General features: G+C 39.8%; 2 protein-coding genes across 7 annotated transcripts in view; both read left to right on the top strand.

Moving 5' to 3' along the window:
- The first annotated feature begins 2,637 nt into the window (after positions 1-2,637).
- The window catches only part of SUCO (SUN domain containing ossification factor), a 96,295-nt gene continuing 77,362 nt past the window's right edge, over positions 2,638-21,570 (top strand). For 4 of the 6 annotated variants that reach the window (XR_006272496.1, XM_043484560.1, XM_043484561.1 and 1 more), the window contains exon 1: positions 2,824-3,022. Coding sequence is in view for 5 of the 6 variants with exons in the window: in XM_043484560.1 (XP_043340495.1) it covers positions 2,961-3,022 (62 nt within the window). In the remaining variant the exon portion in view is untranslated. Of the gene's footprint in view, positions 3,023-21,570 lie in introns of all 6 variants that reach the window. The other 2 variants (XM_043484562.1, XM_043484565.1) reach the window with 2 other exon arrangements.
- LOC122451665 (inorganic pyrophosphatase-like) lies at positions 11,486-12,710 on the top strand. Its single transcript, XM_043484569.1, is given in 2 exon segments — positions 11,486-11,540; positions 11,543-12,710. Coding segments are annotated over 2 exon segments (867 nt in total). The 5' UTR covers positions 11,486-11,515; the 3' UTR covers positions 12,385-12,710.

Genomic DNA, 21,570 nt, shown 5'->3' with positions numbered 1-21,570 from the left:
CCATTTTCTGGCATATAGTATATATTTGAGTATGAGGGCAGTTATCTATACTCAGTTTATATGATACTTACTTATTTTATCACATTTATTGTGTTATAATAAAATTTCTTCCATTATTTTTTCTCATTATATTCAACAACCATGCAGAAAAACATCTATTAGTTTTTCAAAGGTCAGCTCCACGGAACTCCTCTTATCCTCACTATCTGAGGCCTTAAAACAAAGAAGAATTAATGCAAATAGAAACTCAAATGAAGAACTTAATTTATGGGGAAATTAAATTTATGCAGAAGCAAGTTCTATTTTATGTAGTGATGGTAGAATAAGTGTTATGTCCAGCCACTACTTGAAGAGAGGCTGGGATCTAGACCTGGGAGTCAACTGTATAGCTGAGAACTGAAATTATGAAAAATCCTAGAGAAAAATGAAAAGCTAAAGGGACTGAAGATTAAACCTTAACATGAAGCTATGGACATGAAACTAGCTAAAAGAGAAAAGGATATTTATTGCTTGAAACAACAGTAGCCAATGATTCATTAATAAAAGGGAATGACAACCCTACCACAGCGGTCACTCTAAAGGTCAACTGTAGGAAAAACGAAGAAAGAAGGGAAAGAAGGGAGGGAGAAAAGAAGGAAGAAAAATTCTATCTACTAGTTGTATGTGGACTTGTGGGTTTGGAGTGAGAAGGACAGGATACAAGAGAGGCACCTGATAACTTGTCAGGCTTGAGATGAGTATGTATTCTAACAGAACTTTGTTGGCTGTGATCTATGGAGAATCAGCTCAGGAGCACCTGCTCTTTGTCCTGAATAACCTAGTTCCTGGAGTGAAAGGAAAAGGGTGCCTAACATGGTAAAGAATGTAAAATAATCCCCATACTTCTTTTGTCCCTACCTTCCTTTAAATTTACATATTAATCATTTGATACTGCTCTTGGGCTAGTTAACTGCTTGCCTACTGCAGTGAGAGAGATAAAGAGCCTTTATTGTCATATGCCAAAGGGCCATGAACAGATCATTCTAGTTTTTGCAAGAAAAATTAGTTTAGGATAAATTCCTCTAAAACCAAATCATGCTTTGTATTTTTTTAAAAAATATCCAGTTGACTTATAGCAAGAATTTTAGAATGAGTCAAAACATTCAGTTTCCTGGGAATACAATTAACAAACAATTCAACCTAGAAGGTTTACAAAGAAATTACATGGCTCAAAATTAGATGGGACATTTTACGGAGTCTTTTTTCCTTCAATCACATAAGCAATAAGTGACTCATACTTTTTAATAACACTTGCTTTGACCATTGGACAGTCGGACAGTTGGAGTCTCCATTCTCCCATTTGTCTGGATGCTTTCTGGAGAAGGTAGTTCCGAGTTTCTGATAGCCAAGACAAAAAGGGAAACATCACTGAGTTATATTTCTTATTTTATAAAAGAAAATAAGCGACTCGGTAGCGACTAACCTCCCTGGTAGTGTCAAGAGTCTGAAACAGATGTATCGCCAGAGATAGAAGGAACACGTTAGGCCAGAGGCCAGATGTCTTCTTCCCAGATGAGAAGCTAATGCCTCTTTCCCTATACAATGCTACGTTAAGGGGCGCTTGGGAAGAAGAGTGGTTAAGAATTGCGGACTTTCAGGCAGAGGGTCCCTAAACTAGCTTCTGAGAGATCTTTAGAAGCCTCAGGGGCATAAAAATCTCGGGTGGGTACATTGCTCGTTTTGCAGATTGAGAAGCGGTCACTTTTTGGTCTCAGACGGTAGCGAAAGACGTGTGAAGGCGACCACTTCCCCCGCTTTCGGTGAACCCCAGAACTTGAAACTCCCCCAGCAGGAGCCGCAGTTTTCCTTTCTGGCCCCACCACAGCGAACCCAAAGCACGAATCCAAAAGAAAACAGATGAATCGAGCCGATTCCAACAGAGGAATCCGGCCGGGTGCGAAATTCGCCCTGAGGCGGAAAAGATGAGAAAGTCGTCCCACTCCAACCAATCAGATTAGAGGAAATCTTGGCACACACCCCCCCCCCTTCCCGCCAGCCAATCAGCATCTAGTTCGATGGGCCCGGCCCACTGACACAGGGAAAAAGCCTTTTAAATTTTATTAGTATAGCTTTCCCCCGCCACCGTCATTCTAGGCCTTTCCACAAACTGCGGTCAAAAAAGGAAAACTGCATGTAACAATTCCAAAGCTGGTCAGTCTTGCGGTGAGAAGCGAAACCACAGACCTCTTAAAACAGTGATACTAAGAGGGACAGGGACAGGGAAACGAGGGTTCTGGAGAGAACTACAACTCCCAAGGACCTTTGCGCGGATTACGCGCGCCCCGAGCAAGAGGGCGGACTAGCGTAGGAAGGAGACTGAGGGTCACGAGGCTGCTCTAGGACTTCCTGAAGTGGGCGGGACTTGAGGTGGGCGGGGCAGTGGCCACCGCGGCTCTCCCGCTTTGTGTCCTCCTCCCTCGGCCTCAGCCGCCAGAGACGTCGGAGGGGGCGTGGCCCGCGCGGAGGCTGGTGGGGGAGCGAGCGCCGCGGGACGTGGGTGACGCGTCTCCTTCCAGCTCAGCGGTGTGTGAGGTGTCGCGGCTCCGCTGGCGATTGGCTGTTGAGAGGCGAGTGCGCAGCGGCCGTTGGTCGCCGGCAGCACGGAGCGAGAGCCGGGGCGGGCGGGGGGGATATGGGGGGGCAGCGGCGGTGGCGGCTGGAGAAGGCGGGCGCGGACGAGCCGGCGGCCGCGGCAGCAGCGGCGGTCCCCGGAGTCGTCCTGTGAAGCGCCCCGGTCGGCGCCGCCGTGGGCCCCTGGGAGAGGGCAGCCAGCGCTCAGGAACCGGTCCTCCAGCGCCGCAGCCCTTCGGACTCTCGGTCCCATCCTCACTCTCCTGCTCCGGCTCCTCCATCTTGGCCTCGGCAGTGGCAGCTGCGGGGAGGATGTGCCGCCTTCTGGCAGGGGGAGGAAGGAGGAGAAGATGAAGAAGTACCGGCGGGCCTTGGCCCTGGTCTCCTGCCTCTCTCTGTGTTCCCTAGTCTGGTGAGTAGCCGCGACCACACGGGAGTTTCCCGTGAGGGGAGACGGGGCAGGGAGCGGCCCAGGTCACACCCCCAAATCATCCTGGCTTTTGGGGTGCGGGTCTCCGAGGCGCCTATGAAGCAACAAACACATTATTCCGTGACTTCCCGGCGGACTGGCCTGGCAGCACTCTGTATGGAGGTTTTCATGGTGCATTTTGGAATTTACAGAGTCTTAAGTGGCAGAGGAAGCGTCCGGGTGCCTTTGTACCCAGTTACCCTGGCCCTTGGCGATGGAGAGGTGTTTGGGTAGTGTTCAGATAGAGACTGGCTAAGTTGTTCGGTCTTAGTACCAGCCACTTGTTTTCATGGTGTGCGAAGGGCAGAAAGCGTGTCGGATGTGGCGTGTTCCCTACAGGCGATTTTAAAAACGTGACTTGTGAAGGTGAGTAATGTACAAACAGTAGTTCTCCTGGCCCTTTTCTCTCCTGGTGTTTGCCTCGGATACTCTTGGGGTTGCTGTTCTTGGAAACTTTGGGGGGCGTTATGAAGCACTTTTTCCAGGGGTAGATGATAAGAAGCTGTTAAGTAGAGTGTGTCTTAGGTGTAGTGTGCACGGGTGTTTCTGATAGTGTGCCTTGGATAATGTCCCTTAGTAATGGAAGGATAAGCCCTGCATTTTGAAGGCGAGAAGAGGCTTTGTCTATAAGTTTATATATGGAGTTTCTGTTAATCCCTGGCACATTTGGGTTTTTGGGGAGGAGCAGAGAAAGCTTACCAGTCAAAGGATCGTTACCATTGCACTTGAAAAATCCCTTCTGTACTCCGAGGGGATTTCTTCAGAGTTGTGTGATGTTTGCTGATTGAACAGATGCTTCTGTCAAAGTGATTTACTGTTACATTAAAATCTAGGTAAACTATGTTTCTTGTTTAGCTTATTTCTACAAAACACCGACAGTTTTTTTCATTAGTGTGGGGTGTCTAACGGATTCCAAAGACACTGAAGTTGTACCAGAAAATAATAGATAAATAAGAAGAAAAGAAAACACTTGCCTGGCTGAAGAATTTTGAGTGGTAGGTTGATAGACGTTTTAGAGAACAAGAAATTTGACCTTTCTGATATTTACTCTCAACCCTTTAGTTAAGACCAGTGTTACCTCACCTTAATACTTACCAGCATCACGTTGGGTACAAAAAGTGGTTGTAGGAAGTGAGTACACTCACCTCATTTTAAATTTAAATTTGTACATGAGAGAGGGAAACCTGTATTCATAACCACTTCTTTCTATTGGCTGTTTAGTTGTAGGTTATGCATCTTTTCTCTTTCTTCCTGATCTTGCCCATCTTTAGATCATGTTATTATTCTTCATTACTTTCTGAAATGGTTTAGGGCAAAGAGGTTATACTTTTCATTCACATTTAAAACACACCAGGATCTCTGATTTTTTTTTCTAAGTTGAAATATAACATTGTGTTATATTTCAGTTGTAGAACATATTGATTTGAAATAGTTACATATTGTGATATGATTACCATTGTAGCAGTAGTTAAGCACCTCTATTGTATTACATAGCCATTCCTTCTTGTGGGAATAATTAAGATCTAGTCTGTGAGAGTTGGACTGTGAAGAAGGCTGAGCGCCGAAGAATTGATGCTTTTGAACTGTGGTGTTGGAGAAGACTCTTGAGAGTCCCTTGGACTGCAAGGAGATCCAACCAGTCCATCCTAAAGGAGATCAGTCCTGGGTGTTCATTGGAAGGATTGATGCTGAAGCTGAAACTCCAATACTTTGGCCACCTCATGCGAAGAGTTGACTCATTGGAAAAGACCCTGATGCTGGGAGGGATTGAGGGCAGGAGGAGAAGGGGACGACAGAGGATGAGATGGCTGGATGGCATCACCGACTCTATGGGCATGAGTTTGAGTAAACTCCGGGAGTTGGTGATGGACAGGGAGGCCTGGCATGCTGCGATTCATGGGGTCGCAAAGAGTCGGACACGACTGAGCGACTGAACTGAACTGTGTCTCAGCAAGTTGATAATTATCACACAATGGTATTGTTTATACTAACTGTACAGTGGTCTTCAGGACTAGCTAATCTACCAGTTGCAAGTTTCTCCCCTTAAATGGAATTGAAAAAAATTAATTGGTTGGTGGCAGTGAAATCAAACATTTCAGTGTAGTTTTAAAAATCATTTGTGGAATTAAATTAACTGTGCTTCTATTGCTTTAATTTCTGTCTGCCTTTTGCTTAAGCTAATCTCAATACGGTTTCTCAACTTGATTCATGAGAAATAGTGATGAGCTCACGACTTGTTCAGTTGCTCAGTCGTGTTTGATTCTTTGCGATCCCATGGACTGCCAGCACATCAGGTTTCTGTCCTTCACTGTCTCCTGGAATTTGCTCAGACTCATGTCCATTGAGTCGATGATGCCATGACCTGTTAGGGGAGAAAAAACCAGTTGGCCTATTGAAAATAATAGTCATAAAGTTCTGTAAAGTTTGTTGATTTTCACAATAAAAATGGATGTTGATGGTTTAAGTAATGCAAAATTTAAGAAACTTTTGTTTAAGAAACAATTGGGTTAGTCTGTTTTGAGATTTGTTTGCACTGCCAAATTCAGAGAGATTTTAATTGCTCTTTACTGAAGTGGTGGGAAGGCATTAAAGTAGAATATTAAGGCTTGAGAATTTTTTGGAAGGGTCATGATGAGATCAGGAAGAGGAGTGGTGTATGGTGTGATTGGCAGAGACTTCCTTGGGAAATTGGAATAATGAAATTAAGTCCCTGACTCACCTGGCGATCTGGTCCTTGCTGCAGTCTGGTCTGTTAGGTCATTTCTCAATATCTCCATTCTCCCTTAGCCTAATGCCATTGTAGGGTTCAGCAGGTTTTGCAAAAGAGTTATTTTTGTCTTTGTCATTCATAAAGTGTTCCAAGATTTTGTGATTCATTTCTTTTTTAAGTTGTATCATTTTGTAGATTTTTGAGTGCTATATGTTTATACTATAACACTCTAGTTTCTGAATTTCCAGCCTCCTCATCCTACCAGTATTACTGCATTTTGTAACCACCTTATTTATATTGTCACATATTTACAGATCTTGATTATGTTTCCCCTCTCCTTTTGTCTTTCCAGCCTGGAGTCCTAACCTTAGATTACTTTCACAGAAGACCCATCCAATCTTTATTATTCATTCTGGTTGCTATTTTTTTCCTTTTTTCATACTTCTATGTGATTATCAAGTAGCACAGAGTATTTTAGGCATATATGTATTATAGCTAACAGCAAGAATAATTATGATAGCTATTATTTATTGTCAGATACCTCTTTGTCAAGCCTGTGGTGTGTACTTTGCACATTTTAGCACCCTAGCACCTTTAATCTTCACAACAACCTATGTGTATTATTGATAAATTAATTTTACATTTTATAGTTGAGGAAGTAGAGAAGTAACTTGGCTAAGGCAAAGCAGCTATTAAGTTCTGGAGCTTGGATTTGAACCTAGGTTGCCTGATTCATAGGATCCTGACTGCTGTAATCCTTTGACTATGGGCCAGAAAGCCTATATTGTAGTTATGGCTCCATCACTTAGTAGATCTTCGTCCTTGGACATGTTTTGTGGTGACTTCGAATCTTATTTCTTATATCCTAAAAGTGGGAAAACTAATTCATTCACAGCCCATAGGGTTGTTAGGATGGTAATATGAGAGAGAATATATATGGTAGATCTTTGTAACATAATAAGGGTACATTATCTCTATATTTCACCATAAACTCATTCAGCAAAGGTTTTTTGCATGCTCATTATGTACCAGATGTTGTTACTGGCATTGAAAACCTGAAAATAGGGTGACCAACTTATCCTGGTTTTAGCCGTAAAAGCCCCAAGTACCAGGAATCCTCTCTGTTAGTTTCCTATTGCTGCTGTAACACGTTACCAAAAATTTAGTGACTTAAAACAACATACATTTATTATCAGTTTTGGGGGTCAAAAGTCCAAAATAAGTCTTAACTGGGTTAAAGTCAAGGTGTCAGCAGGCCTGGTTCCTTGAGACTCTAAGGGGAAGAATCTACTTGACTTTTTCAGCTTCTTGGGGCTGCTTGTATTCTGTTGATCACCATTCTAAAAAGGAAAAAAAACACTCGCCTTAAGTGGTAGATATTCAGATTTTTTTGTGTCCTCCCCTCATCAGAAATTAAAAGACGCTTACTCCTTGGAAGGAAAGTGATGACCAACGTAGACAGCATATTAAAAAGCAGAGACATTACTTTGTTAACAAAGGTCCGTCTAGTCAAGGCTATGGTTTGTCCAGTGGTCATGTATGGATGTGAGAGTTGAACTATAAAGAAAGCTCAGCACCAAAGAATTGATGCTTTTGAACTGTGGTGTTGGAGAAGACTCTTGAGAGTCCCTTGGACTGCAAGGAGATCCAACCAGTCCATCCTAAAGGAGATCAGTCCTGGGTGTTCATTGGAAGGACTGATGTTGAAGCTGAAACTCCAGTACTTTGGCCACCTGCTGTAGAGAACCGAGTCATTGGAAAAGACCCTGATGCTGGGAAAGATTGAGGGCAAGAGAAGAAGGGGACGACAGAGGATGAGATGGATGGCGTCACTGACTCAATGGACATGGGTTTGGGTGGACTCCGGGAGTTGGTGACGAACAGGGAGGCCTGGTGTGCTGCGGTTCATGGGGTCACAAAGAGTCCGACACGACTGAGCGACTGAACTGAACTCATCAGAAAAACATTGTGTATATAGCTTTATTATGTTCTTAATTGTTTATAAGATTTATACATGTGCAAATATGGTATTAGTATATTTATATAACTAATAACAGTGTACGTAATAAGTGACACAAATTAGGTGATTAAGAAAGGTGAGAAAGAAAATAATCTAATACTTTGTTAACAGACGTTTTTGTCCTTATTTAAAAAGTAATAATTTGGTGAGAGATGTGTAATTGACTGAATAGATTATTTTACATCATAATGGGGATGAATAATAGCTTGTACTTAGCCCTGCGATTTTGTTATTGGCTTATGCTTGCCTTATTATTATCTTTGTGGGAATTTTTTTCAGAGCCACTTCTCCATGTTGTGAGAGTCAGTTTAGTTAAAACTAAATAAGTTAATCCCTAAATCTGCTTCATTGGACACACGTAAATGATATTGCATCACAATATGCTGGAAGTAAAATTTATTTTATGGTTTACTGTTTGTGGAACTTCCGTTCTTTCCTTGACTTTCAGACTGTATAGTCTCTGCCGTTATGACTGGCTGACCTTTAGATGGAGTGTGAATCCTTATATTAATCTTGGTAAAGCTAAATAAAAGTTAACTTTTTTTTTTTAGAGTATTTTTAGGTTCATAGCAAGATTGAGCAGAAAGTACAGAGATTACCTTTAATACTTGATCGCTGCCCCCACCACATGCTTAACTTCTTGCATTATCAGCATCTCCCACCAGAGTGGTTTAATTTATTTAAGGCTGAAAAAAAATCTCTTTTTTTCTTTTTTGCACCGAAAAGGATCATCTTGGAAGAGCTCATATTTAGAGCTAATGAAAGAAGAGCCTGACATTTAAACGATTCTCATACATTTGACGGATAGTTACCAAAAATAGTGTAAAAGGTCTTTAGGAACTCAAAGGGAAGACTTTGTATTCTATAATAGATATGATCTATCTCTAGCTGTGTGTCCTTGGACAAGTTACCTCTGTGAGCTTCAGTTCTCATCCATAAAATGGTTTGAGAATGGTGAAGTGGCAGTCACACTAGGGGAGAGTTGATAGATAACCTAATTCAGGGTAGTCTGTTTTGTTGGTGTTTTTGGCCTTAGTATTAATAGTAATTTTTCTGAGGGTATGCCACCTAGTTTTCATTGATTTAAGAGGTTTATTTCTTGGTTTGTAATTTTGTCTCTGTACCCTTTATTTTGCTTTTTCTCTGACAGTTTTGCTGGTTTCTTGCTCATTTGTTAATATGCATAAAGTGAAAGGAAAGTGAAGTCACTCAGTTGTGTCCGACTCTTTGCGATTCCTGGACTGTAGCCTACCAGGCTCCTCCATCTGAGGAATTTTCCAAGCAAGAGTACTGGAGTGGGTTGCCATTTCCTTCTCCAGAACCATTTCCTTCTTCCCAACCCAGGGATCGAACCCAGGTCTCCCACATTGCAGGCAGATGCTTTACCATCTGAGCCACCTGGGAAGCTTTGAGTGAGCAGAAAAATAAGAAACTTGATTTTTTTTTTGTTTATATTTTTATAAGCAGTATTTTTTTTTTTTCCTTTTAAAGATAATGATTAGAAATTTCCATGGGGGAAAAATTTTTCCTTGAAAATTTCCAACTCTGTCTTTGATCCGGAGATTTTTTTCCCTATGTTTTGTTTCTATAACTTTTTAAAGACTCTAAATCTGCTTCTTTTCTGAATCAAATAATATTAAAAATAAGGAAAATAATAAAATAACCCTTCTCCAAATTATTTGATGACTTTAAAAAAAAGTCTGTCTTGTTCTGGGAATGTAATGTTCAGCATGGCAAGTGTACGTAATAGTGTATTGTATGTTTGAAAGTTGCTAATAAGAGAGTAGATCTTAAGAATTCTCAGAAAAAGCCTTTGTACTAGTGATGGTGGATGTCAGCTAAACTTTTGTGGTGATCATATGGCAATAAATACTAATATTGAATCATATTGTACACCTGAAACCGATGTAATGTTATATGTCAATTATATCTCAGTAGAAAAAGTTAAATACTTTCTTCTGGAACTATGTGAAAAAGCTTGGGAAGAAAGTTTATTTTTAGTCTGGGATATACATTCCATAGAAAATGTCTGGTACTTAAAAGAGGTCTTGGGTTGTTAAAAACAGTGTCAGCTCCCTTCAGACAAATGAGATGAAACCAGATTGCCTAAATAGGAAAGTCTGTGAAAGAAGGTGTTTGATGTCTTTGTGTAAAAGCTGAACACTTGTCTTCAGTAAAAAATATGGTAAATAATTTACTTATAATATCCTTTGGAATTATTTTTTAAAGAACTGGATGTATTTCATAATAGCCTCTTTAGATTATTAAACATTTGAAGATGTATTGGAATAGATGCAAGTAGTAGACAGTAAAAAATGTGTTGGCAGACATTGAAAAAAACAAAAGATGTCAGCACCAAACTTACCTTTGGATGTTGGTTATTTCATTTTTCAGCTATTCATGAACTCTTTCAAGTTTTCTTTCACTTTTCTCAACAATCTGAATAGAGAAATGAATCTACATGTATACCTAATAGTCTAGTGCTTTTTAATCAAAGGGAAGAGATAAGTTTACCAAAAATTTAAGTGCTTTATTATTCTCTCAAGTCATCTTTATGTGGAAACATTTGTATATTTGAAATATGTTAGTGAGAAACTAAATACTCTTTGTTGGAAACAAAGATTATACTTCAGTGCCAGGTGTATGTTCACCTGTTTTGTTTTCAAGGCTGTATTTTAAGTAGTTTCAGAAAATAAAATTGTACATGTCTCAAGGGAATGAAAATTGCTTTTGCGTATTTGCAGTATGTCAGTCCTTTGGTATACATTTGTTTCATAAATGCTGAGTTTTTTGAAAAATTTTGATTTTTAGGACTTCGTTTTTGTAATGACTCAGTTAAAAATTATTTTATATTTTTCGTAAAAGTAACACTTTGTTAGAAAATGTTTTGTAGCATTGACATAGCTTATAAGTACTGAGTTTATTTTGTATTTCTTATTACGGAGTATTTGAAATCAGTAACAGGAGAAAATGTGTAAAGTGCTTATTAAAACAGTGCTTTGCTCTTAGTAAGTTCTTATTATTCACTCAGTCTGGATACTTTGGCAGAAGTTGGATCCTAGGCTGAAGTATCAGAGTTCAGGTATAGGAATCCATATGTTTGTTCAAAATATTATTTGGTTGCCAACAATATATTGAGTGTGGTGGGGGTTGCTAGAGAAGCAGGAGACTTGAGCTCTGCCCTGAGGAGTATACAAGTTGGTGTCAGAATATACAAAGATATTGGTGTGAAAATGGCATGAAACCAAGTTAGAGCTTGACTGTAATCCTTTCTTTCCTGTGTTAACAGTGAACCTTTTTGGGTACTTATTTTTGTTCTAAGTGCTTTATATACACTTAACTCAGTTGACTTTATTAAACTCTTTTTGAGATAGTCACCACATTTTAAAGAGACTAAGAAAGGCACAGAAAAATTAACTAACTTGCCAAAATTGTCAGTAAGCAATGCTGGAATTTAAGTAGCCTTTGAATCTGAGCCTGTGCTCTTAACCACTATGCTGTGCCACCTGTAGGCTGATAGGTGGCCTTAGGCAAGTTTCTCTACCTTTTCTTTGTCAGTTTTCTTATCTAAAAAATGAGGTTGACTGGATTGACTCAATGAGGAAGGAATATTGGAATTATTCATTCATGAAGCTTTAAAAAAAAAATGCCGGTGGCTCTGTAGCAGTAGCGGCGGCGGCGGCGGCGGCGGCTGGTCTCCGGCAGGATGAGCGGCTTCAGCAGCGAGGAGCGCGCGCGCCCTTCACCCTCGAGTACCGAGTCTTTCTCAAAAATGAAAAAGGACAATATATCTCTCCATTTCATGATATTCCAATTTATGCAGATAAGGAAGTGTTTCACATGGTGGTTGAAGTGCCACGCTGGTCAAATGCAAAAATGGAGATTGCTACAAAGGACCCTTTAAACCCAATTAAGCAAGATGTGAAGAAAGGAAAACTCCTTTACGTTGCAAATCTGTTCCCTTATAAAGGATATATCTGGAACTACGGTGCCATCCCTCAGACTTGGGAAGACCCAGGACACAATGACAAACACACTGGCTGTTGCGGTGACAATGACCCAATTGATGTGTGTGAAATTGGAAGCAAGGTGTGTGCACGAGGGGAAATTATCAGAGTGAAAGTTCTGGGCATTCTAGCTATGATTGATGAAGGGGAAACTGACTGGAAAGTCATTGCCATTAATGTGGAAGATCCTGATGCAGCCAATTATAATGATATTAATGATGTCAAGCGGCTGAAACCTGGCTACCTGGAAGCTACTGTGGATTGGTTTAGGAGGTACAAGGTTCCAGATGGAAAACCTGAGAATGAGTTTGCTTTCAATGCAGAGTTTAAAGATAAGAACTTTGCAATTGACATTATTGAAAGCACTCATGACTACTGGAGAGCATTAGTGACTAAGAAAACTGATGGAAAAGGAATCAGCTGCATGAACACCACGGTGTCTGAGAGCCCCTTCCAGTGTGATCCTGATGCTGCCAAAGCCATTGTGGATGCTTTACCACCACCGTGTGAATCTGCCTGCACAATACCAACAGATGTGGATAAGTGGTTCCATCACCAGAAAAACTAAGGAAGTTTCTCTGGAATACAAGCTGATACTGCTGCATCCTGCTTGTTGGAAAGTGTTAGATGTCAAAGTAGTAGCTTTTCCAAGCTTTAAATTTATAGAACTAATCAGTCAGATTCTGCTGTCACCAATCCAATATATTCATACGTTATCCATCTAAGAGCATTTGTCATGTCAACTAAAGTAACTTTTAGTTCCTGCTTAAATATCAAGGCGGTTGTAGTTTGGAAGTCATCTGTGACTGAGTATGGAAGATAAGTACATATTGGATGTATATGTTTGCCATGGGTTAGGAAATAAAAATTATTTTGTTTCAAAAAAAAAAAAAATGCCTAAGCCACTTACCTTGGAAGTTTGGTAAGTTTGGAATATTCTTTTGTGTGTTCCAGTAGTTACTACTAAATTAAATGAATTCTGAGACTTTTCTTTTGCACTTTTAACATTCTGAGATACCTGATTTGAGCATTAGTGAACAGTACAAAAAGCTGAGTTGGTTAGTAGGGGCTTGAAGAGAAAAACTGGATAGGAGTTGTCAGGTAAGACTTGGTTTTATGAGAAATGACATCTGTGGTTCATAAAACTTTGCTTCAGTGGAGTGCAGGCGCTTCACAAACTGAAAGAAGATATACTGGTGCTACTAATATGAATAGTGGCCTTTCCCTAGTTTGCGTGTGTATGTGCTTCTGCTTGCCTGCCTGCAGTGGGCAGATAGAACTTAATTGTCAGGAGAAATGAGAAAGAGTTATGGGTAAAGGAGACAGTGTACTTGATATGAGTGGAAATGATAGTAAGCAGACAAACCTGAGTAGGAAATAAAGTCATTCCTTGGTATTTGGGGGAGGGATTGCTTCCAGGACTCCACCTCGATGTTTAAGTCTGCTTTGTAAAATGGCATGGTCACTTTGCCCTCTGTATAAACGGATTTGGAACCTGTGGATGCGGAGAGCCAAATGTTTTCTGGAGATTGTGATGGGTTGTGTAAGTTAAACCAAGGAGTTAGACAGCGAAGATCCAGCAAGAGAAGTGGTGTTTGGAGACTATTATTTTGACATCATTGTATTAGATATTTCTCAGAGAAGAACTGATGGAGGGATGATCACTAAATGAAAAGCAATTGGAATAGTTGAAGTTTGTCATAACAAGGACTTAACTTGGCAGTAGAAATGAAGAGGGTGTGTTGAACAGTGGTTTTGAGCAAGTCAGTGATCAGGTTTGATGATAGGTTGGCAGGTTGGCAATGCAGTAGAAACAGCATTGGGCTATGATTCAAAGGAACCGGGTTTTGGTTTGCCTCTGACCAGCTCTTGGTCTTCAACACTGCCTTTCAGTCATCTATCTCAGTGTCAAAAGATGTTTACGGAGGCTTCTGTTTGCCGTGTTCTGTGCAGGGTTCTGGCGGACAAAACAAAGTAGCTGCTTTCGTGGAGCTGACTGTGGTTGAGAAAATAAATTCTAGGGTCTAAAATTATGAATCTGAAAGTTCAAAGAGAGGAATGAACTTTTTTCTTTTAACTTGGGCAACTAGAGGAATTTGAGGTGTTAAAAAAGAATTCAAAGAGTTGCAAAGAGAGAAGGAGCTTTTAGTTGAGATGAGTAGAATATCCTAGTGGCGACGTTGTATGAGTGAAAGTCGCTCAGTCATGTGTGACTCTTCGCGGGCCCATGAACAATATAGTCCATGGAATTCTCCAGGCCAGAATACTAGAGTGGGTAGCCTTTACCTTCTCCAGGGGATCTTCCCAACCCAGGGATCAAACTCAGGTCTCCTGCAGTGCAGGCAGATTCTTTACCAGCTGAGCCACAAAGGAAGTACAAGGGAGACGATATATATAGGCACTTAATGCAGACTTCAGTAAAGATGACACTTTGGCTAGAGCTGTTCTCCTAGAGGGGATCGTTTAGGAAACAGAACCTTTTGAATGAACATGGAGTTGCTGCAGATACTTAGAAACAAAGAAAGGTGACAAGCAAACTAAGGCTCTGAAGAGAAGGAAGAAACTAGGGAAAGAAGTTTAATGAGGTCAGAAATATAATAGTCTCAGATACCCTGAGAAGCTTGAAAATTGAGAAAAGGACCTTGTTTTCAAAAGAGAGAGGTGATTGATTAACTTTTGTGAGAGGAAATAGAAAGTATTTGGAGAGTGGTAGGTGTGAGTTCATATACATTTGTTTGGCAGCCAGAAGGAATGCAAGAGGTTGGAGTAGCCTCCTGTATGCTTCAAATTATCCAACCCATTTCCATCTGAGGTTGATTTGCTTCAAATTATCCAACCCATTTCCATCTGAGGTTGATTGAATTCTAAGATGCTGAGGGTCTCCTGCAAGGGACTTGAGCATCCATGGATTTTGGCATCTAAAGAGGGTCCTAGAACCAAGATACCTAGGAACAGCTGTTTTCACTACTTTGGAATTTGACAAATGAGAGACGATGACAGGACAGCAGCTGATAGCAACTGCTGCCATTTGAATGCATATTCTATGCCAGACTAAGCATTGAACAAATAGATTCAAGGGATAAGGTTTGATAGAATGTCTGAAGAACTATGGGCGGAGGTTCGTGACCTTGTACAAGAGGCAGTGATCAAAACCATCCCCAAGAAAAAGAAACCCAGAAAGGCAAAATGGTTGTCTGAGGAGGTCTTACAAATAGCTGAGAAAAGAGAGGTGAAAGACAAAGGAGAAAAGGAAAGATATACCCATCTGAATGCAGAGTTCCAAAGAATAGCAAGGAGAGATAAGAAAGCCTTCCTCAGCGATCAATACAAAGAAATAGAGAAAAACAATAGAATGGGAAAGATCTCTTCAAGAAAATTAGAGATACCAAGGGAATATTTCATGCAAAGATGGGCTCAAATAAGGACAGAAACGGTATGGACCTAACAGAAGCAGAAGATATTAAGAGGAGGTGGCAAGAATACACAGAAGAACTGTACAAAAAAGATCTTCATGACCCAGATAACCACGATGGTGTGATCACTCACCTAGAGGCAGACATCCTGGAGTGCGAAGTCAAGTGAGCCTTGGGAAGCATCACTACGAACAAACCTGGTGGAGGTGATGGAATTCCAGCTGAGCTATTTCAAATCCTAAAAGATGATGCTGTGGAAGAGCTGCACTCAATATGCCAGCAAATCTGGAAAACTCAGAAGTGGCCATAGGATTGGAAAAGGTCAGTTTTCATTCCAATCACAAAGAAAGACAATACCAAAGAATGTTCAAACTACTACACAGTTGCACTCACCTCATGCTAGCAAAGTAATGCTCAAAATTCTCAAAGCCAGACTTCAACAGTACGTGAACTGAGAACTTTCAGATATTCAAGCTGGATTTAGAAAAGGCAGAGGAACCAGAGATCAAATTGTCAACATCCACTGGATCATAGACACAGCAAGAGAATTCCAGAAAAACATCTACTTCTGCTTTGACTACACTAAAGCCTTTTACTGTGGATCACGAGAAACTGTGGAAAATTCTTCAAGAGGTGGAAATACCAGACCAACTTAACTGTCTCCTGAGAAATCTGTATGGAGGTCAAGAAGCAACAGTTAAAACCGGACATGGAACAATGGACTGGTTCCAAATTGGGAAAGGAGTATACGTCAAGGCTGTATATTGTCACTCTGCTTATTTAACTCATATATAGAATACATCATGTGAAATTCTGGGCTGGATGAAGCGCAAGCTGGAATCAAGATTGCCGGGAGAAATATCAATAACCTCAGATATGCAGATGACACCACTTAATGGCAGAAAGCAAAGAGGAACTAAAGAGTCTCTTGATGAATATCAAAGAGGAAAGTGAAAAAGCTGGCATAACCTCAACATCCGAAAAATGAAGATCATGGCATCCAGTCCCATCACTTCATGGCAAATAGATGGGGAAACAATGGAAACAATGACAGACTTTATTTTCTCGGGCTCCAAAAATCACTGCAAATGGTGACTGTAGCCATGAAATTAAAAGACGCTTGCTTCTTGGAAGAAAAGCTATAACCAACCTAGACAGCATATTAAAAAGCAGAGGCATTACTTTGTCGGCAAAAGTCCATCTAGTCAAGGCTGTGGATTTTCCATTAGTCATGTATACATGTGAGAGTTGGACTACAAAGAAAGCTGAGCCCTGAAGAATTGATGTTTTTGAATTATGGTGTTGGAGAAGACTCTTGAGAGTCCCTTGGACTGCAAGATCTAACCAGTCAATCCTAAAGAATATTCATTGGAAGGACTGATGCTGAAGCTCCATTCTGACTTTGGCCACCTGATGTGAAGAGCTGACTCATTAAAACAGACCCTGATGCTGGGAAAGATTGAAGGGAGGAGGAGAAGGGGGCGACAGAGGATGAGATGGTTGGATGGCGTGACTGATTTGGTGGATTTGAGTTTGAGCAAGCTCCGGGAGTTGGTGATGGACTGGGAAGCCTGGTGTGCTACAGTCCATGAGGTTGCAAAGAGTCGGACACAACTGAGCAACTGAACTGAAGCATTGCACATGCATTATTTCATTTTCCTGTTTTACAGTGTTTATATTGAGACTTATGGCTTTTGTAATTAGTTTGCCCAAGAGAATGTGCATAATAAAAAGGGGAACCCAGGATGTAAGAGTTGGTTTATAAAGAAGGCTGAGCACCAAAGAATCGGTGCTTTTGAATTGTGGTGCTAGAGAAGACTCTTGAGTCCCCAGGACTGCAAGGAGATCAAGTTAGTAAATCCTAAAGGAAGTCAACCCTGAATATGCATTGGAAGGACTATTGCTAAAACTCCAATACTTTGGCTACCTGATGCGAAGAACTGACTCTTCGGAAAAGACCATGATGCTGGGAAAGACTGAAGGAAAAGAAGGGGGTGGCAGAGGATGAGATGGTTAGAAAGCATCACCGTTTCAATGGACATGGATTTGAACAAACTCTGGGAAATAGTAAAGAACAAGGAAGCCTGGAGTGCTGCATTCCATGGGGTCACAAAGAGTTGGACAGGCCTAAGTGACTGAACAACAACAAGTTTTGACTTTGAAGTCCATGCTCTAGCCACTACACTACAAAACTTTGTCTCTTGGGGCTGTGATCTAAATCAAGGGGTAAACATTGCCCCTCCTTTGTGATAGTTCTTATATTTGTATCTGCAGTAACTAGCCTTAATAACATGATCAGTTCTTAATATAATGGATTAATGTTATTTTCTCACCTTTCTTTTCATTTGTCTGTTGACTAGAGAATATGACATGGGAAATGTAGCAGTACAGAAAGATGATAGGCTTTGGAGAGAGATCTAGATTGGCTGAGTGACTTTGGACCAATTAACTTCTGAGGTTAAGTTTCTTTGTAAAAGTTAAATTAATATTTTAATGTAAACAGCTTGACACATTAAAGAAAGACTGTGTTCTCTTCTAGAGACATCAGATACTTAGGATCGGATTGGTCATACTCAGTTCATGCTACATTCTTTATAGGTCCCCCTTTTCCCCTCCACTTTACATCGTTACTCTTTTATATTCTATCTTCATTTTCGCTTCTATCCTCCGCCCCCCCCCCCCCCCCCATGTTGGGCATTTACCCTGGAGTATATTTGATGTGTTTCTCCAGTTAATCTTCATGTATTTACTTAGATTTCTGATTTCTTCCAAAAATGATGTTTTGTTTATATGTATTAAAATTTGCATAAATGGTATAATGCTATTAATCTCATTCTTTTTCCTGTTTCCTTCTGCCTAACACTTTTTTTAAAAAAAACCCTAACTTGTTTTAGTTACTGGAATCACCATTATGTGAATTCTGAGTAGTGTGGCAGCTGCCTCAGGAAGGGCTGATGTCATTTATTCACTGAGTATTTATTGAGCCCTTTGCATGTATGCTGCTTCTAAAGAGAGACTTTATACCAACAAATGCATTTGGGAGTATTCTTATTTTTTGCTGTCCTAATACTATAGACTAATTAGAGTGGTTTTGTGATTAAATCTTAATTATCTGGCAAGGTGAACCACTTGCCTTTGCTTTTTTTGTTAATATAGCTATTCTCAGATCAGTTTTTCCATATTTAGAACATCCTTCAGGGTTTTTTCTCTAGGATTTTCTTTAAAAATTTTTTTTTTTTAGTTTACAGTAAATTTATAGTGTTGTGTCGGTTGCAGGCGTGCAGCAGAGTGATTTAGTTATACATATGCATATATCTGTTCTTTCTCATTTTCTTTTCCCACATAGATTATTGCAGAGTATTGAGTAGAGTTCCCTGTGCTATATGGTAAGGATCCTTCAGGTTTTTTGATAAGAATTATATTGGAGTGCTGAATTAGTTTGGGGAGAATTGCTGTCTTTACTTTGCTGTCAACAGCACTCCATCCATGAACATACTAGATCTTCAGTTGTCTTTTCATTTTATGGTTATTATTAGAGTTAACATTTTTTCCTCTATAAATGGTTGTGTAGTTTTTAAGGTTAATTTCTAAATTATTTTTTAAAATTGTTATTGCTAATGGCTTATTTTCTATCTTCTTATTTCTGGGGAGGAAAATATTGGCTTTTTTGCTTATTTTTAAAATTGAAATAATTTATATACAGTTAAGTGCACATGTTGTCAGCTGTATAGTTGGATCAGTTTTGACAAATGCATACATCTGTGTAACTCACACCCATCAAGATGCAGAGCGTTTCTATCACTCCAGAATGTTTTCTCATGTCGCATTCTATAGAATTCCCTGAAGCAACTGGCAATTTGATTTCTGTCACCATGGATTAGTTTTGCTACTTCTGGAAACCTATTTAAATAGAATTAATATAGTATTTATTCTTGTGTCTGACTTCTTTCATGCAATGTAATGTTTCCAAGATTTATCCATCTTATTTCATTCATTAGTAATTCACTCTTTTTTATTGTGAGAACTGGTATAATACATTGTATGAATGTACTACAGTTTATTTATATTCTCTGTTGTTGAGCATCTGGACAGCTTCCAGGTTTTGGCTATTAGGAGTAAAAGCTACTGTGGACATTTTTGTACACATAGTTTTCATTTCTCTTAAGTACATAAAAGTGGAATTGCAAGTACTGAAACAGATGGGTATCTTATGCTTCTGGAGATAGTACCCTGAGAAAGACACATTGCTTATGAAGGATTCCTGCCAGGAATATCTAACGTGAATCTGGTCATGATGAAACATAAGACAAACCTCAAAAAAGGACCTACCATGGTCCTTTTAAATACCATTTTAAAAATAAGAGGATTATGTCCTTCAAAAGTGTCAGTACCAGTTTCATTCTTTTACAAGTGGCTGACCAGTTTTCCCAGCACCACTTGTTAAAGAGCTTGTCTTTTTTCCATTGTATATTCTTGCCTCCTTTGTCGAAGATAAGGTGTCCGTAGGTTCATGGATTTATCTTGGGCTTTCTATTCTGTTCCATTGATCTATATTTCTGTCTTTGTGCCAGTACCATACTGTCTTGATGACTGTGGCTTTATAGTAGAGCCTGAAGTCAGGCAGGTTGGTTCCTCCCATTCCATTCTTCTTTCTCAAGATTGCTTTGACTATTCGAGGTTTTTTTGTATTTCCATACAAATTGTGAAATTATTTGTTCTAGTTCTGTCAAAAATACCGTTGGTAGCTTGATAGGGATTGCATTGAATCTATAGATTGCTTTGGGTAGTATAGTCATTTTCACAATATTGATGAACAATATTGATGAACAGTGTTCATCACAGCACTGTTTATAATAGCCAGGACATGGAAGCAACCTAGAATGCCCATCAGCAGATGAATGGTTAAGAAAGCTATGGTACATATACACAGTGGAATATTACTCAGTCATTAAAAAGAATACATTTGAATCAGTTTTAATGAGATCAATGAAACTGGAGCCCATTATACAGAGTGAAGTAAGCCAGAAAGATAAAGAACATTACAGTATACTGATGCATATATATGGAATTTAGAAAGATGGTAACGATAACCCTATATGCAGAACAGAAAAAGAGACACAGATGTATAGAACAGGCTTTTGGACTATGTGGGAGAAGGCAAAGGTGGGACGACCTGAGAGAATAGCATTAAAACATGTATATTATCAAGTGTGAAACAAATCGCCAGCACAGGTTGGATGCATGAGACAAGTGCTGAGGGCTGGTGCACTGGGAACACCCAGAGGGATGGGATGGGGAGGGAGGCGGGAGGGGAGATCAGGATGGGGAATACATGTAAATCCATGGCTGATTCATGTCAATGTATGGCAAAAACCACTACAATATTGGGAAGTAACTAGCCTCCAACTAATAAAAATGAATGAGAAAAAAAAAAGTGTCAGTACCACATAAGATAAAGGCCAAGAAGTGTTGCAGGTCAAAGGAGGCTGAAGACACAGGACATGGTCTTAGACTTGATTCTGTGCTCGGGGTTGGGAGGGGGAGGGGAATGCTGAAAGGACACTACTGGGGACACAGATTATTGTGTCAGTGTAACACTCAGATTGTTAATTGTAGTGTGGTTGTGTAAGAAAATATCCTTATTCTGAGGAAACGTGTACAGAGATACTTCGAGATACATTACATGGAGTGGGGAAAGAGAGGGCCATGAACTTGCTGTGAGAATGGCAAATGATGGGACAAATGGGTCACAATAGGTAGAGAGGGTTTGCAGTTGTTCTTTGTACTATGTTGGCATTTCTTCTGAAAGCTTGAAATTATTTCCAAATAAAAAGTAGGGGGAAAAAAGATTGGGATTTCCTTTTCTTTAGATAAGGTCTTGATTAATCCACTCAAAAATTTTAAATTATTGTCAGTGAATTCCAATTTTTGTATACTTTGTCCCAATTTTATTTTTCTAGAAACATCCTTGTCTTTTGAGTTTTCAAATATATTAGTATATATAGCTGCTAATATTTTATAATTTTTAAAAATATGTTTTGCTTGTGATTATTTCATGCTTTTAGATCATATTTTGTTAATTCACATCACCAACTCTCCTTTACCAGTTTTTCCAGAGGTTTGCCTTTTTAATATTTTCCTTGGAGAACCAACTTTTGGTTTTAATCTTTTGGTTTGGTTTTTATTTCAGTGGTTTCTGTCCTTAAGGGTATTCCTTTTTTCCTTAGATTTAAACTGTCCTTTATCTTCTTGAGTTGAGAGAGTAGCTCTTTTGTATTCAGTTTGTGTCCAGATACGCTCAGGATAGTTTTCCTGCTGCTGTTTTACCTGCATCCTACCAG

Source organism: Cervus canadensis, chromosome 13 (assembly GCF_019320065.1).
Source record: "Cervus canadensis isolate Bull #8, Minnesota chromosome 13, ASM1932006v1, whole genome shotgun sequence".
Classification (NCBI taxonomy): Eukaryota; Metazoa; Chordata; class Mammalia; order Artiodactyla; family Cervidae; genus Cervus; species Cervus canadensis.
The sequence above is the reverse complement of the archived record's forward strand: the minus strand, read 5'-3'. Positions and strand labels throughout refer to the sequence as shown.